The sequence below is a fragment of the Alternaria novae-zelandiae genome, assembly GCF_023758075.1.
Source record: "Alternaria novae-zelandiae strain BMP 2774 chromosome Unknown scaffold_2, whole genome shotgun sequence".
Lineage (NCBI taxonomy): Eukaryota > Fungi > Ascomycota > Dothideomycetes > Pleosporales > Pleosporaceae > Alternaria > Alternaria novae-zelandiae.
Genome location: NW_026056962.1, coordinates 2141287 through 2161960, shown reverse-complemented (window position 1 = coordinate 2161960; position 20674 = coordinate 2141287). Strand labels below are relative to the sequence as shown.

Here is a 20674-nt window from a genome sequence, read left to right as displayed (position 1 = left end):
CAGTCATTCCTTTCTTCCATGCAGAGTTTCGTTATTTTTGAGGAAGCAGGACGAAGGACAACGCAGACATTTCGATCTACACTGCGTGGTTTTAGTAGCCGCAGGTCGTGAAGTTGAAGTCATGGAGGGGTTGCCCGGGTCTCTTTGGTCCACCAACATAAGAAAAGTCTGCAGGTGTTTTGGACTTTGAGTCTCTTTGGTAGAGTGGAGGGGAGGAGCATAGAAGTCGGAGAGGAACCTTTTTGGTTTTGTGTCGGGGCGAGCGAAGAAGAGAGGCACATAGAATGTTGATTGCGGTCTTTTGGAACAGCAGACATGGCTTCATATATCCATCATTTTGGAGAAATAATGGAAAGTTTTGGTAGTGAGGGAAGAGTGAACGGGTGGTAGAACGCAAGCCTTTTATATCCGCTTCCCTGGCGCCAAACTTCTACACGTGCCGATGGCAGTGAGCGCGCCCAGATTGAGAGGCTACGACGTGGTGCTTTCTTCTCATGGTTGATGCGAATGTGAATCATACCGTTCATTGTGTCTGCCAAAGTAGCTAATAGTGGGACATGTATCGACTAGAACGTATTTCGTAGTCCCCAAAAGCCTCCACTCAGCACTATCACACCGACTTTGTTGGCAGCAGCGCTAGACACGGCCGCGGTCGCAGAGGCAGTGTCAGATATATTGTCAGATCCAGTATTAGTGGCAGTGGCAGACGTGGTAGCGGAACCAGCTTCTTGGTTTTCCTCAGCCCTGAAGATGCTGAGAAACCCACTTCCGCCACAAAACGTCTCCCCATCGCCAGTGCATTTCAAACTGCAGCTCGCTTGATCACTCGCCCAATTGCCGCCAACATAGCTACCGCACCAACATTGGTTGCCGTGCTGTACACCAGCGAAACCAAAACCCCCACGATAGCAGCTGTTTTCACACTCTGGAATGGTGAGAGAGGAGTCGCCATCTGGGCTCATGTTCTGTTCGAGAATCGGCATGGCGAAGTCCTCTTCGTAGCAGCCGAGTGGCGTCCAAACGGTCGGGGACGGAGCGAGGGTAATGGTACTGGTCGTACTAGGAGGTATCGGCGAGGACGATGTCGTCGTCGGATTTGTCGCGTTCAGCTTTGTCTCGGTAACGATGCAATATGATACCGATGGGTGCCATGGTTCGCAGTCGAGGTTCAGGGAGGGGTTCCAAGCCGCAAATTCTTCTGGGGTGATGCCGAAGAACTCGCGGACGTTTTCGCAGGTATCGCCTTCGCCGTTATTGTACCATTCGACGCAGTCTTTTGCTGTGTTGGGATCGTATTGAAATAGGGGCGAGCCTGTGGAGATGACTTGGCGGGCTAGCAGAGCGATGGATAAGAGAAAGGGCGACTTCATGGTGAGATTCTGGTGGGATAGAACGAGTGTAGTGCGAGTTCTGGAATGAGGTCGCGCAGGAAATGATTAGTGGTTACAAGGCAGCAACGGTAACGCCAGTAGTTAGCACCTAGTGCAATGCTGAATTCATAGCATCCAAGATCTTATGGACGTGAAGTGCAGCTCGAATGGGAAGGTCGATAGAGTCCGGAACAGTCAGGGTGCGGCACAGTCAGACCCTGGCATGGCGCATGCCTCCCTTACTGTATACGCGGGAGAACTACGCCGCATGTAGTTAGCAATTTTGTGTTCGCTTGGCAAGTACAGCATAAAAAGCTGTGTGCTGGCGATGAAGTTGCAATATACGAAATTGAAGTCTGAGCTATTGCGAGAGTCGGAGAAATACGTATGCCAGAACGAGCTGAGCAACCAAGAGCCATATCATTGAGGAGAAAACCATAACAAAAAAGTTACTGGTCGTACGCCATATCAGGAAGACTGCGATTGTCTGCATCCAGGGAGGGTTCTCAAGTACACGTCGTGCTAGGAAGAGTATACGAATGGAGTGAGCTCATTGTGGTCGCGACTATACTGCCCCGCATATTCAAATAAGAGCCATTTTGCTCGCATCCGAACGTTTCGCAGTCTTAATTCGATTCTTCGATCTGTTCTAACTCTGAGAATGCCAAGTAGATTGCAAGCCCTTCATCTCGGTTCTGATGACGCTTTGCTTTTACAATCCTTTGATTGTGGTACCTCTCAGAGACTAGTCGGGAGGGCTCGTCGGCGAGCTCGCCGACAACGAGTTATCGCAATATCATGATGCGTTGGGTCCATAAGGTCCATAGGGTCCATAGAGAGCATAAATCTCCTTTTCTCCATCAGGGCCTCCTCGAAAAACTCGTTCAGGATTCCTTGGATCGACATAGTATACGTTTTCTTTACCGCAAGGCCAATAGTGTTTATCTGTAGCTCCAACACAGTGGATGAGTCCATAGTCAGGCACGATCCAGATTGCCTTCACATTCACAAAGTTTCGGAAGCCTCTACTATGATAGCGAAACGACTCCATGTCGTGAGAGAACTTCAGGTAGCGAATGGACTTGGCGACTTCTTCGTATAAATCGAAACGAATTTCTCCGATATCAATAGTGTCGATGTCGAGGTCAGCCCACACGTACCTACATGCCGCACCGCCACTTAGCATGCATCGTCTTGTCTTATTCTATGTTAATACTTACTGCGCTCCGTAGCCAGGCAGAGCTAGCTCGGAGAAACACTTCTTATACAGTCCATAGTTTCGTGCTTCTCGGCATGCTTGGAGAACGGGAGGTACCGGCGTGGTAGTTGAAAAACCAAAGCTATCATCCTGAGTTGGGTCATAACAACGAACTTTGACCTCCACTATGCGGGGTTCAACTGTCATCTCCCATATCTGCATCCGCAGCTCGTAGGGCAGACGAGGGAAGGGGTGGAAGGTTACCATGTGGCTACGAAGATTTGCGGTTGGCGATTTTAAATGGTACCCGGATACCGAGATGTAGGTCGGTCTTGATGTGAGAAAGGGCGAAAGGGCGCTCAAATGTTGCTGCGCAAGTGTGGCGCTTTCAACCCTGCCCTTGCCGAAACAAGCGAAGGCTCTCCGCTAATGGGACCACAGCAGAACGCGGCTTCACCACTTTCGCCCAACAACCTTTACAACCCAAACTATCCAATATGGAGCAATGGCTCACTCACAAGGCAAGCGCCGGTGATACCGCCTTCAAAGAATGCACCAAAATCCTCTCAGATTACCTCTCCAGCAACACAAAGACCTCACCCGCCTCAACCGCATCAGCAATCGTCACCTCCGTCCAAGCCTCATCAAAACCCACAGACACCGGCTTCGAAGTCACAAATCTACTGCTAGACACAGTCGCCCAATTCGTTTCTTCCGTCACCCCCATCATCGCCCTCCTCCCCGCCATTCGCGCCATACCACCCACACCCAATCCAGTATACTACCACTTCGAGTCCATGCACCGAGAGAATTACGACGGCATATCCGGACTACGATATCTTTGCAAACCACCGGAACATTTGGAAGATGAGGACCCGAACACTACGTCAGGTGGTAGATGGGTATATTACAACACCTTCACCGTCGAACTGGCTACATCTGGATACGACGACAGGTACTTCATGTTCGGCTTCTTTTGCCTACGTGATACGCTCGAGAAGGAAACACAAACTCGAGAGGCAGAATTCAAGGAACACATTCGCCCTTTTACCCTCAAACGTTCCGCAATCGACGCCACTGACCTGCTAAGTTACGATTTAATGGCCGCAGCTATTTGGGTCATCACAGGCGCATCTCAGATGTATCGCCTGGGCAACTCAGTCTTTGGAGAAGGGTTGGAGAAAGGTATCGCGGTGAAGACGGACTTTTGGAATGCAGAGCCGGGTTTTTCGTTGGGAAGATGGAATTTGTGGTGTGCGAGATTCAGGTGGTTTGCGAAACAATCGTTTGTGATGGACGCAGCGAGGGTGCAGTGTAAAGAGGCGGTTGTGGCGATCGAGAAGGCTTTGTTGACAAAGGTGGATTGATGGATTTGTGGAAATTCTGGAGCAATCTGGAGCAAGCAAAATGATGGGGTTCATCGTAAGAGCTCTGTGTATATGGGATGGTGTTGCTCGATGATGTGGGTGTCAGTCATAGAAGCAGCCTCGATTTCGACTGTGATTTGATGCATGGTTTTGGTTGAGTACACGAGGGTTAATGAAGCTTGTAGGCTTCCAAACGAATAGACTTCACGAGAAAACAGGCCCTCCGCCCACCTGCGGCAACGATTGGCTGTAGGCGAGGTTCTCGGGCGGCGGGCGCCAAGCCCGGAGACGAGCCACGAATGAAAAGGAATTTGATGCATCCTCGTAACTATGATTTCTGTTTTGAACTGTTCGACGCTCAAGCTTCTTCAATGGATGTGCAGGAGCCCAAGTCGAGACAGGACCCTCATATCTTCCATATTTTCTGTCTTTAGAACGTCTCGCCACACCGCAGTCATCGAGATGCGGTCTCTCAGTTTTGGTCCCTCCATCCGAATCCAGCAATAAACTTTTGGTAAACTGCCAGAAGCAGCGAGTGATAAAAAATAAGGAGCGCATAGTCTCGCGACCTTTATACACGCCCTCGTCGCAAAGTAGGCTCGTTCCAGCGACCAAGGTGAGGCATGAGTGACAAGAAGCGCGAGCGGCACATTCATTTCTGATACCGCAATAGTTTTCGCCAACATAAAAACACCCCGGTTGCGTTTTGGTATATCCACGGGACATGTAGCCAGCATGAAGCAGTCGCAGCAGACATTAATGTCTTTACCACCGCCTTCAGACATGCATGGTCCATGAAGACGTTTCTGTTCATGCAATGAATGAGACCGTACTTTTGCCGAAGACATGGGAACGTAGACGGGTTGTTTTAGTCCGCCGACGCCCATGTATTCTGCAAAGACGTTTTTCGAAAAGACTGGATCATGACGTGGCTCTCTGGCATTTTTCAGAAAAGGAAGAGAGACAGACATAGAAGCCTAAGGCAGGAGTTTCGATACTGGAAGCACATTGGACATGTCTATGGTAGTTTTTCAGTTTCCAGGGGAGGCGAGAGAACGTCATGTACAATCGTCTTTTGTTTTTTGGTAAAGGAGGAGACGCGGGAAGCATCTGACATGTCAAGCCATGTTTTGGTTCCCACTTCTCAAAGACGTGCGAGGAGAAGAGAAGGAGACCAGCCATAAATGCTTCAGGGTGGTAATTCGGCCAGGCGAACACATAATCCATTGATCTTTCTTTTTGGAAAACCCCAGGAGGAGTTGGAGAACACCATGTTGGACGTGTGTTCGATTTTCTTTTTGGGCGGGAGGAGAAGGCAGCAACCATGAGTCGCCGGTCTTCATATTTTGATCGCTGGCCCGGGAATGTTGTAGAGGAGAAGAGATACCGCAAAACCATAGGAATGATTGCAGGTGTGTTCTGGCAGACGGAGCACACATGCATAGGTAGGATGATTCTTTTGAAGTATCGAGAGAAGGCAGGCGAAGATACCATTCAAGTAACGGAAGTATGTTTTGCGAAGGAAGGAGGCGGGAGAAACATGTCAATTGTACTGGATCAATTTTGTTTGGGTATATTGGAAAGAGGAGGAAGAGACAGAGCACCCATATAGAATGCGATGTGGTTCTTTTTGGTCACCCCATCGTCTGAAAGGTGTAGTGTTTTGGAAGAACACAGAAGGATGTAATATGAGGAAGGAGAGAAAGAGACAGCATCGGGGAGGGTTTTATATGCATACAGCCAAGCTAGTCGTGGTCATGCACGTGAGTCCCCAAGTCCGCGCACCGTCCGCAATGCTTGCCGCGGGGGCCTTGAGCACCGTTCGCAACCATCTTCACCACGCTGCACAAACCACACTAACCAACAAGGCTCGGTAAACATAATGTTTTGCATCACGAAGTATCATGTCATTCCCACAACTATCATAGCACCATCTATACCCAGCAAAAAAACGCCACATATGCATTCATAAACCCCACCCTAAAAATATTCCATCGACCAGCAAGTGTTGAAGCCATGCCATGGTGATGTAAATGTAAAGACGCCAGAACACCCACGCTGGGGGGTGCTTGTTGAAGAAATAGGCCTATCCGATAGAGCCCCGCACCTTTGATGCAAAGAGGTAAAAAGAAAAGCCCGTGAAAGAAGGCCGAAACCCGTCGTGAGGGCGAAGGGGTTTAGGTCGGGGTAGGCGCAGCAGCACCCGTGATATCGCTATCCTCGCCCTCGACAGGCGCGCAAGTGCAGAAGAGGTTTGTGTCGCCGTATGCTGTCGTATCGTTAGTTTGCATCCTCACAACTCAAAGAACGGGGCAAAGACTTACCATCATCCAACCTCGCAACACTAGGCCAGAACTTCTTCGCCTTCAAGTAGCTGAGAGGATACGCCGCCTTCTCCCTAGAATAACTCCTCTGCCACTCTCCCGTGATAAGATCCTGTTGCGTATGCGGACTCATCTTGAGCACGTTACCCTCCTTGGGTTGTTGACCCTCCTCAACCTCCTTAATCTCCTTGCGAATACTAATGAGCGCGTCGCAGAAACGGTCTAGTTCAGCCTTACTCTCCGACTCGGTAGGCTCAATCATGAGGGTGTTGGCAACAGGCCAGCTCATAGTGGGAGCGTGGAAACCGTAATCTTGGAGGCGCTTGGCGATATCAATAGCTTCGACGCCGGCGGTTTCCTTGAAGCCGCGGACATCGAGGATGAATTCGTGGGCGCAGCGGCCTTCGTCGTTGGTGTAGAGGATGGGGTAGTGCGGCTTCAGGCGGGAGAGGATGTAGTTTGCGTTTAGGAGGGTGATCTTGGTGGCTTGGGTGAGGCCAACGGCGCCCATCATCTTGATGTAGGCCCAGCTGATGGGTAGGATGCTGGCGCTACCCCAGGGTGCGCCACTGACTGGGTGGATGGCTTGGGCGCCGCCGGTTTCGCCGCGGAGATGACCGGGGAGGAAGGGCGAGAGATGCTCTTTTACTCCGATGGGACCTACACCGGGGCCACCGCCTCCGTGGGGAATGCAGAAGGTCTTGTGAAGGTTGAGATGGCAGACGTCGGCGCCGATCTCGCCGGGTGAGCAGAGACCGATTTGTGCGTTCATGTTGGCGCCGTCCATGTAGACTTGGCCGCCGTGCTGATGGATCAGGTCGCAAGCCTCCTTGACGCTAGGCTCAAACACACCGAAAGTGCTGGGGTAGGTAACCATGAAGGCACCGAGCTCTTCGCTGTGCTTCTCGCACTTGGCCTTCAAGTCGGCCATGTCCAGGTTACCAGTCGCTTGGTCACACTTGATGGGTACAACACGCATACCGCACATTGCAGCACTAGCAGGGTTCGTTCCGTGGGCTGAGACAGGAATCAAGCAGATATCACGCTTCTTGCCAGGCTGCTGCTCGAGGTACTTGCGAATGACGCGGAGACCAGTGAACTCACCCTGAGCACCAGAGTTGGGCTGTAGCGAAACCGAGTGGAAACCTGTAATGTCGGCCAAGTCGTCTTCCAGCTGCTTGATCATGTCGGAGTATCCGGTGGCGCGGTCCAAAGGCAAGAAGGGATGCAGGTTGGAAACGGTATCGAACGAGACAGGTGCCATCTCTGCGGTGGAGTTGAGCTTCATCGTGCAGGATCCAAGAGGAATCATCGAGTGTACTAGAGAAAGATCCTTCGAAGACAGATGGTTGATGTAGCGAAGAAGCTCAGTCTCGGAGTGGTGCGAGTTGAAGACTGGGTGGGTCATGAATTCGCTGGTCCTCTTGAACGGCTCGGGAACCTCAATGTCGACGGATTCGGCAAAAGACCAGTCGTTCCGAGTTCCGTTAAACACATTCAATACCTTGTTGATGGTGTTTGCACCGGTGGTCTCATCAACGGAAATACCGACGTGATGGGCGTCGATCCTTCGTACGAATATCTCGTTCTTCGCGAGTGCGGAGATGATGGCGTCGGTCTTATCGCCTGTCTCGACAACGACTGTGTCGAACAAGACAGGTGCGTTGTCCATCTTTCCGCGCTGGCCAGTCTTGTAGCCATTGGCGATGAGCGCTTGCTGGATCGTGCGAGCCTTTGCAACAACCTGCTTGGCGATGGCAGTCAAGCCATTGGGTCCATGGTACACAGCGTACATAGCGCTCATGTTTGCCAATAGAGCCTGTGCCGTGCAAATGTTGCTAGTAGCCTTCTCACGGCGAATGTGTTGCTCTCGGGTCTGCAGCGCGAGTCGTGCCGCAGGGTTTCCCAACCTGTCCTTCGACAAACCGATCAGACGGCCCGGAATCTTGCGCTTGTACTTCTCGTCGCAGGCGAAGAAGGCCGCGTGCGGTCCACCATAACCCAGGGGCACACCGAACCGTTGTGCGTTTCCGAAGGCGATGTCGGCACCGAACTCTCCCGGTGGAGTAAGCAGTGTGAGGGCGAGGAGATCGGTCGCAACGCTGAAAAGCGCACCAGTCTTGTGCACCTTGTCAGCGAGTCCGCGGAAGTCGTTGACAGCTCCGTCGGTGTCTGGATACTGAGCGAGCACACCGACGAGATCCTGGCCCAGCTCCTCCACCCTCTTGCTGTTGTCCTTGAGCACATCCGCGACCTCAATCTTGATACCAAAGCCCTCGGCGCGCGAGTAAAGAACGGCGAGAGTCTGGGGATGGCACCTCTCAGACACGAGGAAAGTCTTGTTCTTGCTCTTCTGCTTGGACAGAGGCATCATGCCCATGGACATGGTCATGGCCTCGGCCGCCGCAGTAGGCTCATCCAGCACCGATGCATTTGCAATGCTCAGGCCAGTCAGATCCGAGACCATAGTCTGGAAGTTCAGCAGCGACTCGAGACGTCCCTGGCTGATCTCAGGCTGGTATGGGGTATAGCTAGTGTACCACGCGGGGTTCTCGAGGACGTTCCTCTTGATGACCTCCGGGACTTTGGTGCCATAGTATCCCTGTCCGATCAGACTCTTGCCCGGCTTGTTCTGGCTCATAATCTGCTTCGCGGTGTTGAGGAAGACGGACTCGGGCACACCGTGGGCCTGCCACTCCTCCACACTCAGCCCCTCGGACATGCTGCCAATCTTCAACTCGCGCGCCGACAGAATATCAGCGGGTATAACCTGGCGGACAAACTCGTCTAGACTGGCGACGGGCGGATCCAGGGCCTTGAGCATGGCTTCCGCACTCTCGGCAGACGGCCCAATGTGACGGCGGGGAAACGTGTCGAGCGCATCGAAGGGTCTCGCCGAGTCGGTCTGCTGGGGCGGGGTGTCGAATACATCGTCTGCGGCTTCGACGGCTGCGGCCGCCTGCTGTGCATTTGGCGCCTGCTGCTGGAACCCGCGCTTTTGGAGAGTTTGCAGGGTTTGGTATGCGATGGCGCGCGACGACGTGCCCGCGAGCTGGGGACGCGGTAGCTGGGCGACACACGACGATCGTGTGAGGCGGCTAGCAGTGCTAGCTGCCCTAATACACGCTGCGCGCATGTTGGCTGTGTGGTTGCAGTGATGCTACGGGGAGTCTCCCCAGGAAGCAAATATTTTTTAACAGAGAGATTAGTGTGCTGTTGAGCGAGTCCTGTGCGAGCAATTGGCCCGATTGCTCAAAAGTCTGGGAGGCTCGCCACTGCAGTGGTGGTGACGTTGGCGGGGGGAAACGCGTTCAACACCCACAACCCAGGGAAATGCAAAGTGAGGATTTGCAAGGGAAGGAAGAACTTGGATCGCGAAACCTCAAGACGCTCAGATTGACAGCGGTGACAGCGCGCCTTCATTCATTGCTATCTACACTCTAACCCGTCATTATCCGCGCCGTTGGTGATAAGCTGACCCTGGCCAAGCTAGCCGACGCGTGCCACTAAACCCCAAGCCGACTGTCCTTGCATCCACACGCATTCCTAGCACCCATTGGGCAAAACTACGCTGACCACCGCTGCATTCTATTACTTGATATCCACATAACCCGCATCTCAGTCCTCTCCGCGTGTTCTGGGCACGGTTCAACCACACTAGATGCTCGCCCGTCGCGGTGCCATTGTCCGTCGGAGATTCTTTTCTTTCTCCGTCTCTTCGGTCACGGGCAGGATTCCTTGCTCGCGGAGCTGCGCTAGGTACTCTTTGCCTGTGCATCGCATTAGCAAAACATTTTCAAAGCCAAAGATTGCGTCGTCACTTACCGTATTTGTACCCCACCTCGTAGATCTCTTCGAATTTCGCAAAGTCAAGCGTGCCATACGGATCGATTGGCGGCCGCATGTACCTGCATCCCGGCGTATTCTTCGCCCGCTCCAGCGCATCGATACTAGACACATATGCGAGGCGCGACTGGATCTCCGATAACGTCGGGGGGTTGGGGAAGCTAGAAAATGGATTCCACCGATTGAACGTCGCCCAGAAACCACTCAATGAGTCACCGAATGACTGCGGCGCGTTGTCGTCGAGACTGCCTACGTCGACCGCGAAGATGACGTCTGCACCGAGACTCTTCATATGCGTGACTGTCAGGTTGTCGATATAGCCACCATCCAAGAGCATGCTGCCATTGTCACACAGCGGAGGAAGTAATCCTGCAAGTGACATGGATGCGCGGACGTAGCGCCAGACGTATCCACTCGTGTGGATTTCCGAACGCGACTTACTGATGTTGGTGGTGTTGCAGTAGAACTCGAGCCAGAAATCTTCCATCTGGGAGTTTCCGAACGTTTTAAAGATACCGCGGTTGAACTCATGGCCGGTTGTGTACGAAGCGCTATCGAAAGTTAGCTTTGGAGTTCGTGTGGATATCTAAACTTACGAGGGGTAGGTAAGATCGAGTGCAAACCTCCACATGCTGCCCATGCGACCGGCAAACTTCTTCGCGCGACCGTACATAGGAACAACATCTGCATCCCAAGCATACAGTGCACCTATGAAACTACCAATAGATGTGCCGCCAACGATGTCGATTGGAATGCCAGCTTCTTCAAGTGCACGGATGATACCAATTTGCGATATACCACGAGCACCGCCACCGCCCAAGACAAGCCCAACTGAGCGACCGCACAGACGTCGTGCGAGGCGATGGAAGTCACCCTTGAAGGGCGTGTCTGCCGAGTAGAGCGGCGTCTGGCGGACCTTTCTTGATGTGTACTTCTGGATCTCAGCCTGAATGACTTGCACTCGTTGTTTGAGCGCATTTCCAAAGCGTCGCCCGGCGTGATGAACTGGCTCCGAGGTTGCGCGGAATGACATTTGGATATGGTGATGGCTGCCATTGATCCAAGGGCGGTTGCGCAGCCACTTCCGCGTCAGACCTGACGGACAGTATCTCTCCGAATGCAAAAGCACTAGCTCTTTGCGTGCAGTCGTTTTCGTTGTCAAAAGGAACCGCTCGTACTCGCCAATGTTTGGGGAAGATTCAGCTAGACCCACAAGGAGAATGCAATCGGCCTGGTTGATACACGTCTGGGTCCATGGCGACTTGACTGGCGTGTCAGCGACATAGATGACCATGCCATATCTTTCCTCCAAATCAGCGAGGTATTGCGAAAGCTTAAGTTTGCCCATGCGGCTGAAGGCATGTCGTCCGAGATGATTCAGAATGGCAGCCTGGTTAAGAGAGACCACACCCTGTGGCATGCCAATCTGCGTCAACGCGTTGACCAAGCGACTTCCAAAGTCCACTACCGGAATTCCAGCAGTCACCGGAAGTACAGCGACGGTGCGCAGATTGACTGTTGAAGACACATTTGCGCGTGTGGCCTTCGTTCCGCGTTCTTTACTTTGTTCATGAAGCGGATCATCAACCAGTGCTCGCATGCGGGAGGCGATGATCTTTGAGATCTTGATCGTGATGCCAGGATGTTCTAGTGCCAGACTGTTAAATAGCGTCTTCGGAAACTTCGCAAGCTCTGTATCTCGGATGGCATGTAGTGAACCCGGTCGTGATGATTCTGTGAGCACTTCGAGTTCACCGACGCTGTCACCTTGTCCGTATTCACCAATGACCTTTACGGCGCTGTTCTCGGCGTCGCGGATGGCGCGCAATCTTCCGTTCAAGACGATGTAAATAGCATCGCTCTCATCTCCTTGGTTGTAGATCACTTGACCTGCGTTTACTTGAACCCATTCCAAAGCGAAATCGATATGCTGGATCAGCCTTGGTAGAAGAGTTGTAAGGCGTTTCGCGATTGTGAGCAATACAACTGGGTATCGTTCGACGATCCGCTCAATTGCGGAGCGGGGCAAAAAACCTACGTAGACATCGGTTTTGGCTGTGACATCGACGAAAGATCGGTTCGATGACACCGCTCCAAGATAACCAGCTAGTCCGCCAGGCTTGGTCATGAACAGACTCCGTCTTGTGCGCTTCTTCTTCGTACCATCGGCAGCAGTTCGCGAAGGGGTACTCGATCCTGGTGGGCGGGACGATGGACCGAAAAGGTCATCTTCAGTGTAGCCTGGCCCATTAGGGAGGGTTCCTAGTACGTTGGATTCAGGTGCGTCTTCTTCCACAGGCACGCTTACGTCCAAGAACCCATCAATGACGTAATACAGGCCGGGATTCCTCTCTCCCTGTTCCACAAGCACAGAGTCTTTGGGGAAGAAGACAATTTCCACATCATTGACGATCTCTTCCAGGATGTTGTGTGGGCCAGCAGCGCTCATACTGGATATTCCAGAGGCTGATGCTATAGACTCGGTGTCTCCATCCTTGGAGCCCGCGTATGGGTCCATGAAGCCAAATGCATTCGTGAACACAGCCTTCTGTCTCCTGGCGTCGAAAGAAACGAGTTGAGGTGACTGCTCCACTGACGCGGTTGGCTTAGGCATGGGGTTCTCTGGGTTGATGAGTCCGATAGCCTTGAACATACATCCCAGTATAGACTCCCTGAACACAGTAGCTTCATCGATAGATTCTTGTCGGTGCAATGTTTTCGGGCGTAATGAGGGAGATGCGAAAGGATTGAAGTTGCTTGCGTCCAGCGGTGTACGATTGTCTCGCCGTTCCTGTTGATGTTGGTAAGGTTGTGAGAAGCTGCTGCGGCCACTCCGACCGGTTCCCCGTGCCATTTGCGAATTGGTCAACAGGTCACCTGCGCTGATTCGATCGTTGCGTGGTCCTTGATCTGGGGAAGTGATTTTGGGTAATGCTTCGTTGTTTGCGTTGGCGTTGGCCCCACGAGCGGCGGCAAGGCGTGCTTGCGCAGCGGTTCCTCTCCTAAGGGAAACGCTGGACCTTCGTCGTCGGCCGGCGCCGGGGTTGTGCAATGCGATACCCTTCATGCCTTCGTCCGAGCCAATGCGCTCCGTTTCCTTCGCAAATTTCTCCTTTAGTCGCTCGAGCGGAGCATCACGCAGAAAGCCAGGAAGATCGTATGTAGTATACTTATTCATGAGCTTCTCCGTGCGGAGGACCTCATTCGTCAAACTGAGATAAGCATGGCTGGTTGCGAGCGTAACTCTTTGAAGGCGCGTAAGGATGACCTGAACAATGTGCGCCGTTGCTTTGGGGTATATACGCGTCAGTCGACGAAATGCAGTGGCTGGGATTATAGCGATGGTTGTGTCTACGGTCGCACGCGCGACAATGTCTGGGTGGGCAGATTTAGGCTTCGCAGGGCGCGAAGGTGATCCTCGAGTTTTGCTGTGCTTGAGTCGCTCATCACCAAGTCCGTCTAGATCCAGCGACAGAGGCGGCACAGCTTGAAGGCGCCCACCTGCTGTTGGACTGTTCAGAGTCGATGTTCTTCGATGCCCGAACTTGGCCTCAGGGACTTGGTTTGGTGTGTGCGGTCTTGAATCGTCGAATGCAAAGCTACTGTTCCGTGACATAGATGGCCTTACATCCTGTTGAGGCGATCCTGGGAAGCTTGGACGCGTGTCCTCATCTTCGTCATGACGCAGCTTCACATCTTCTGTGAACAGAGAGAGAATGGAGAACAACGAAGACATTGGGGCTCCGTTCTTGACTTCAGTAAGAAGCTGATAGCCCTGCCGATGGCCCTGGGTCGCGCCGTCTCCGGATGACTCCCCTCCCATGTCATCCTCATCGGAGTCTGAATCATTCCGGTTCGACTTGACAAAGATCTGGACCAAGCCATCTACTACCAGACAAAAGCCTTTCTCTTCTTCCAAGAGGATTGTCTCGCCAGCCACCAACCGACGGGTCTGCATAGTGCGTGTTAGTTCATGGAAGACTGGGCGCTCCAAGTAACCGAACACTTTGATTGCGCTCAAGAATTCATCCAAGTAGTTGGACAAGCCGCGCTTGGAGTCATTTTCGGCGCTGTCGGGAAAGACTTCGACCTGTGGTTCTTCACGCTGCGGTTCAGGCGGTAGTCGTGCGTACATAGTCATGTATCGATACCTCACGAAGTAACTGACGGTAGACACGACAAAGACGACGACGAGCATCCTACAAATGTTTAGCTAAGATATGTGTTGGAAGTTGACAACGTACAGAGTTGTGAAGTTCATGGTGAAGGTCAGGCTCATAGAGAAGAGCGTGAACAGCCATGTCGGCAGGGTATAGGTAATCCAGTACAAGACGGTGGGCAGGACACTGAAGATGGACAGAATGACACGGCCCAATAGACCAAAGCTGGTCGACGGCGTGGTATCAGCAGGCTTCATGCCGAGTACAGAGTTGGAGAGGGCCTCTGCTGTGTTATACACTGCTGCTTTGGAAGCCTCTGCCAGTGACCGAGAAGTGGCAGTTCCCGGGACTGCCATGGTGGCCATGGTGGGCGAGGAAAGATCGGTGCCGAATTCGGACCGTCACGCGTCAATATTTCCAGACGTTTCTAGAGTTGCTAATCTAGGGCGGTAAAGACAGGAATCCCATGATGTGCCGTGCTGCGGGCACGTTGAAATCCGCGGGTATGTACTGGGGGCGCTTGCATGTGGGGTGCCACTGCCAGCTTGTGAAAGGCCGGGCCCGTGCATCGACTAGCGCGGAAGTCGCGAAACTCCACCGCGGCCTGGAGCTCTCACTCGCGCGCCGGAGCTTGTAAACATCACCCATTGCGCCACCATGCCGCCCTTCAAAGATGACCAGATAATCGTGAGTCTCACGTGCACCCGACGCTCGGCATATGCGCTAACCGCCTTAGATCATTGCGCCGGGCTCCGAGACGACCGTCGCGCAGCTGGGGCTCCCCGAGTCTTTCACGCCCGCGCGTCTTCGCGTGAGATCGCGCATGTTCCCCGCAGGGAAGGAAGGTGAATTCGAGCCCTACAAGATCCGGAGAAAGCAAGACCAGCCGACCGCGACGAATGGCGACCCCACAGACGAATCGCAGGAAGAAAAGAAGCCTACCGAGGGCGACGATGATGTAGTGTGGGAAGAAGACCGCGTTTCTGAGGAAGGCGCGATATGGCCTATTCAGCAAGGCCGCATCGTTGACTGGCCATGCTTCTTTGCCCTCATCACCCACACCTACAACTCTCTGAACCCGCCCTTCCATACCCCGATCCTCCTCATCACGCAACCGGCATGGACCCCGCGGGAGCACGAGAAGCTCACCCAGTTCTTCTTCGAGAAGTTCAAGGTGCCTGCTTTTGGGCTCATGGACGCGGCATTGGCAACAACATGGGCATACGGTGTACACACAGCGACAGTGATAGACGTTGGCAAAGACAAGGCAGACATCACCGCTGTCAGCGAGTTCATCCCGCACACTCAGGGTCGCGTCATCTCACTGGAGGGATGTGGAGGCGAGGCCTTTACCCAAGGGCTCTTGTCTAAGCTCAAGTCGAAGGGTCTCAATCGCGACATGTGCGAACAACTCAAGAGATCACCCATCTGCGAACTTCTGCCCCCAGGAGTTCCGCTACCAGGGCCAGGAGATGCGGCTACCAAAGACGCAGCGACCAACCCTGCAGCGCTCGCATCAACGGGCGCCACCGGTCCTGGCGCAGCAGCAGCCGCCTCCATCGGAAACGTGCCACGAGGGCCTGGTATCGATACGGAAGTCGGCGAAGACGCGAGTCTTGAAGAGAGTGAAGGTGTTTTGGATGTCGCAAGCATCGTCGCTGGCGGCAAGATGTCTGAGTACCTTGCTAAGAAGGAGAAGGAGAAGCAGGAAAAGGCCAATGCGAAGAAGAAGGGTGGTCCGGCTCCAGCAGCCAACAAGCCGGTCAGGTTACCCAACTCCCGACTGGAGAAGGCTACATTCCTTTACGAAGATCACGCGCTTCTGGACACTTTGAAGAACATGAACCTCAATACCCAGGAGATGGCAGATGCGAAGGGCGCTCTGGACGAAGGACCAAACAGGAAGGGACAAGAGAATGGGGAGAACGGCGAGCCTACGTCCGCAACTGAAGCGAACGGCACCAGCGAATCTGGTGCTACCGGCAAACGCACAGGATCGATAAGACGTGAGATCGAGGTTGGCACCGAGCGATTCATGGCAGATGGTGATGGTACCCTGGAGAAGATTGCAGACGCTGTGCACAGAGCTATATCGTCCATCGACGAGGTTGGCAAACGAAGTGATCTATGGGAACAGCTCATCGTCTGCGGTAACGGTTCAAAACTACGAGGTAAGTCATGTACCATGTTTCAGCAATCGTCGTGCATCTACTGACATCTATGCAGGCTTCAAAGAATCACTCCTCCAAACCATCCAGACTAAGTATCTGGTCTCGCCCTCCTCCGCCACAATCTTCACATCCGAGATCCCATCCAACGTGTCAACACCCATGGGAACCGGCGCGAACACACCACAGCCCCAACTTGGCCCGCACGGCGGCTCCCAAGTCAACCCGCTCCTCCTTGCAGCTACAACTGCTCAGACACAACATATGATGCCACACGGAGGCATGCCTGGCATGGGAGGTAACACCCACTCATCGCACGGCCAAACACCCACATCAATCAAGTTTATCAAGCCGCCGGAGTACTTCCCCGAGTTCAAAGACGTTGGTTTTGATGAGTCAGCCTTCTTGGGCGCTCAGGTCGCAGCCAAGGTCATCTTTGTTGTCGATCAGGGTCAAAGTAAGGGTTACATGACCCGTCCCGACTACAACGACCAGGGTCCACAGGGTATCCACGATTACAGCCTATAATCCGAGATTTTGGTACTTGGATTACGAAGTCGGCTTTGATAAGCAAGGCCTTGTGTTACTTTTGCAACGCAGCCATTTTGTGGAGTTTAGGCACGGTTTATGGATATCCCGGCGTTGCCAAAAAGGAAAGCCTGGGGTCAAGTTTGATGAAACGAAATAGGCGATTGTAGCGATAGGCTAGCGGCGCATTGCGAGATGCAACCTCCAAATCCTATTTTCATTACCATCTACCCGTCCCTTTCTTTCTTTTTCACTCGTCAACTCTGTGGGAGTGAAACGCCCATCTCGTTTCTTCTGATGGTTCGCCATCGGAGTACGCCGATAGCCCTGGGGGCTCCGCTCCGCTCCCCACGTGCTAGGCATTAGCGAGTGGCTAACCGGATCTAGCCGTCCTTACGGCTGGCAACTGATAAAGGTCGCCAGTGCCACTCGATTTATATTGCTCTTGTCTTGATTGTCTTTTTGTTCGTTTTGCCAACTCTCTGACATTCACCGGGTTTGTGAAGTATAAGTTTATTTCGACAACCGCCCTCTTTACGAAATTCTACACTAGAGGCTGCAACTCGGTACCTGCTCCGATCCATTGCCGCGGCCAGAACACGCCTTCACATCCACGGAACACAAACGCGAAACTTGAACTTTAAAAGGTGGAATTTTGACGAGAAGGACAAACCTACATCATCATGGCAGCCTCATCACCCATATTGCATACGGTTTACGTCGGCCCCTTCGTCCACAGCGAATCGCTCTCAACACTCGAGATCCAGGAACGCGGCGCCATCTTCGTCGACTCTGACGGCATAATTCGTTATGTCGAAAAAGACATCCAAGAAGGCGACCTCCCCAATCTCATCCAACAGAAAGGCGACTCATGGACAGACGCGAAGATCGTCGAGATAACCGGCACTGGCTTCTTCTTCCCCGGCTTCATAGACACCCACGTCCACGCACCCCAACACCCAAACACAGGTCTCTTCGGCAAAACTACATTACTAGATTGGCTCCAAAAATACACATTCCCCATGGAATCCTCCTTCTCGAAACTCCCCCTCGCCCACCGCGTCTACCAAAACTTCGTCTCACGGACCCTATCCCACGGCACAACAACAGCCGCGTACTACGCCACCATCCACGTCCCCGCCACCAACGCCCTCGCAGACATCTGCCTAGCGCGTGGCCAAAGAGCCCTAGTAGGCCGCGTATGCATGAACAGCGATTTAAGCCCCGAGTACTATCGGGACTCAAGCACAGAAACAAGTTACGCAGACTCAAAAGCCAGTATCGACTACATCCGCTCCATCGACCCCAAAGGTGAAATCGTAAAACCCATCATCACACCACGTTTTGCGCCGAGTTGTACCCCGGATTGTCTCACTGCTATGGGGAAACTGGCGAAAGAGACAGATACTCATGTGCAGACGCACATCTCGGAGAACAAAGGCGAGATCGAACTCGTCAAGGAATTATTCCCTGATAGCAAGAGTTACGCAGATGTATACGATACCCACGGCCTGTTAACAGACAAAACCATCCTAGCCCACGCTGTCCATCTCACCCCCGAGGAACGCAAGTTAGTCCTACAGCGCAAGAGCAAAATATCGCATTGTCCTGCGTCAAATACGGCGATCACATCGGGCTGTGCGCCGATCCGCGATTTACTCGATGAAGGTCACACTATCGGCCTTGGGACGGATGTCTCGGGTGGTAACTCGCCGTCGGTATTAGAAAATGTGCGGCAGGCGATATGGGTGTCGCGGCATCTGTGTATTCAGACTTCGAAAGATAAAGCGAAGCTATCGACGGAAGAGGCACTGTTTCTTGCTACAAGAGGAGGTGCGGCGGTGGTGGGGATGCAGGATAAGGTCGGCGGGTTTGAGGTTGGCATGGAGTGGGATGCGCAGATGATTAGTCTGGGGGTTGTGGGTGAGGATGGTTGTCGCGATGGGGCGTTTGAAGAGGGGCCTGTTGATGTATTTGGGTGGGAGAGTTGGTCGGATTTGGTGGAGAAGTGGGTGTATAGTGGGGATGATCGGAATACCGTGGCTGTGTGGGTGAAGGGGAGGCTGGTGCATAGGACGGGGAGGTTTGCTGGGGCGGAGAGGGTTGCGACGCCCTAGTATGACGTAGATGTCATACAGCTCAAAGTTCGAAAATAGCGATATCTCTTGAGACCTTGATCCTATGGCTATTCTTTATAACCCATTTCTAGTTCAGTCGTCGATCAACGTCACCCCAAACCGAACTTCGTCTTTAGACCACCCAGTGTTTAGAACCTTTGCAAGCATCTCGCCGATGTCCATAAGTTGTCTCCTCCTCTCAACAAGTTCGAGGAACGTATACATCGTACGACATGCATGCCGCAGCAGTTTCATAGCTAAGTCCTCTGGAGAGATGCTGTAGTCGATCTCTATATCCTCAGCATCGTGCGCTAGCCCATGTAAAGCGTACACTTTGTCCAGAACGTTCGTGGCTTCCTGATGACGATATGTCTCTAGCAGACTCATTAAGCATGTGGGTTGGCGTTCACCAGGGCCGCCCGTTCTATGAAACTGGTCATCTCGCTCAGCCTTCGCGAAAACTATGATTGCTGCCGGAGACTCAAGAAGAGTCCGAGGTAAGCGCAAGTGACTTCCCGTGAAGTGATGATACCACCCTCGTACTTGACTGGCCAGGGCCCATAGAGTCCCCAACTCAGTACGCATATTGCCACACCATATCGTGCAATGTCTTGCGAACATAATCTCTTGTATGATCCAGACTCTACGCCAGTATCTTTTGTCGCATAATTCGATAACCACTGTTGCTTGTAGTTCGGTACCAAATTCCGCCTCTTGTTCTACGAGGAAGGGATTGGGTGTGCGCTCTATGAGGAACCCCATGCCGTGGTTCAGATAGGACAAGTCGTAGAAATCGCCCAGCCAGATGGAAACTGACTCGGCATTGCGGTATATCCGGCGCATGATCGAAATCTGATAGCTTCGTTCGTATTCGTTGCTCTGATTGATACAGATAGCATCAATCCAGTACATACCATACTCCTGTTGCGACCGCATCTCTTCTAGGAAAGTCCATAGATTGCGACCAACTGCGAAGGGCACACCATTGAGTTCGATATCAATGGAAGCGATGACTGAGCCCCATGTGTACGATAATGCAGTGAAATCTGGCAGTCTCGATTGAAGTGAGTATACTCGGAAGTTGCATTTGATGGGGTCGGAGAGCCTGCCAGGTCGGAGTTCCAAGAGCCTGAACTCCTGGCTATGTGTATGGAGCGGCAACGAGCGGTAAGGATTCTGGTAGGGGGCGGAAGGGTCGTTCATAATCGTAACTTCCACTAAAGCTGGACTACCTTGCGCAAGTCTTCCCTGCTGTCCTTGAGGCATTAGTGACAATGACTGAATACCTCTCAGGTATACTTCAGAGTGAGACATCATACAAAACGCAAGGTACTCTAGAATGATCGCGTCAACCTAGCCGGTGCATGCGACGGCACATCGCCAGGCACCTGTGCAGTATGCTGGGAACAGTACTTCCAGGTGACGAATGTCGCACGGATTCAGAAATGAATTTGGCGTCGTAGACTGAGATGATATACTTGGACGGGTGAAGATAGCACGTATCCTTCGGGCGGGGCAGTAGCGATACAATGCGGGGATACATGCCTCCTGCAGCTGAAACGATGCATTTCAGCCGCAAATGCCACTGGTGGTATC

General features: G+C 52.8%; 4 protein-coding genes across 4 annotated transcripts; 2 read left to right on the top strand and 2 right to left on the bottom strand.

Annotated features, from left to right (window-relative positions):
• Positions 1–6112: 6112 nt before the first annotated feature.
• On the bottom strand, positions 6113–9395 carry J4E88_001756 (uncharacterized protein; the record flags this gene model as incomplete). Its single annotated transcript, XM_049395425.1, has 2 exons — positions 6113–6204; positions 6260–9395. 2 exons carry the CDS (start codon positions 9393–9395, stop codon positions 6113–6115), a joined length of 3228 nt encoding a protein of 1075 aa, XP_049259289.1.
• Positions 9396–9916: 521 nt separating this feature from the next.
• NTE1 (phosphatidylcholine and lysophosphatidylcholine phospholipase) lies at positions 9917–14630 on the bottom strand (the record flags this gene model as incomplete). The annotated part of the gene is made up of 4 exons (XM_049395424.1): positions 9917–10029; positions 10085–10656; positions 10702–14304; positions 14350–14630. 4 exons carry the CDS (start codon positions 14628–14630, stop codon positions 9917–9919), a joined length of 4569 nt encoding a protein of 1522 aa, XP_049259288.1.
• A 292-nt stretch (positions 14631–14922) lies between these two features.
• Positions 14923–16961, top strand: J4E88_001754 (uncharacterized protein; the record flags this gene model as incomplete). The annotated part of the gene is made up of 3 exons (XM_049395423.1): positions 14923–14952; positions 15002–16436; positions 16492–16961. The coding sequence occupies 3 exons, from the start codon at positions 14923–14925 to the stop codon at positions 16959–16961; spliced, it is 1935 nt and encodes a 644-aa protein (XP_049259287.1).
• Positions 16962–17644: 683 nt separating this feature from the next.
• J4E88_001753 (uncharacterized protein) lies at positions 17645–19078 on the top strand (the record flags this gene model as incomplete). Its single annotated transcript, XM_049395422.1, has 1 exon — positions 17645–19078. The coding sequence occupies one exon, from the start codon at positions 17645–17647 to the stop codon at positions 19076–19078; it is 1434 nt and encodes a 477-aa protein (XP_049259286.1).
• Positions 19079–20674: the final 1596 nt, after the last annotated feature.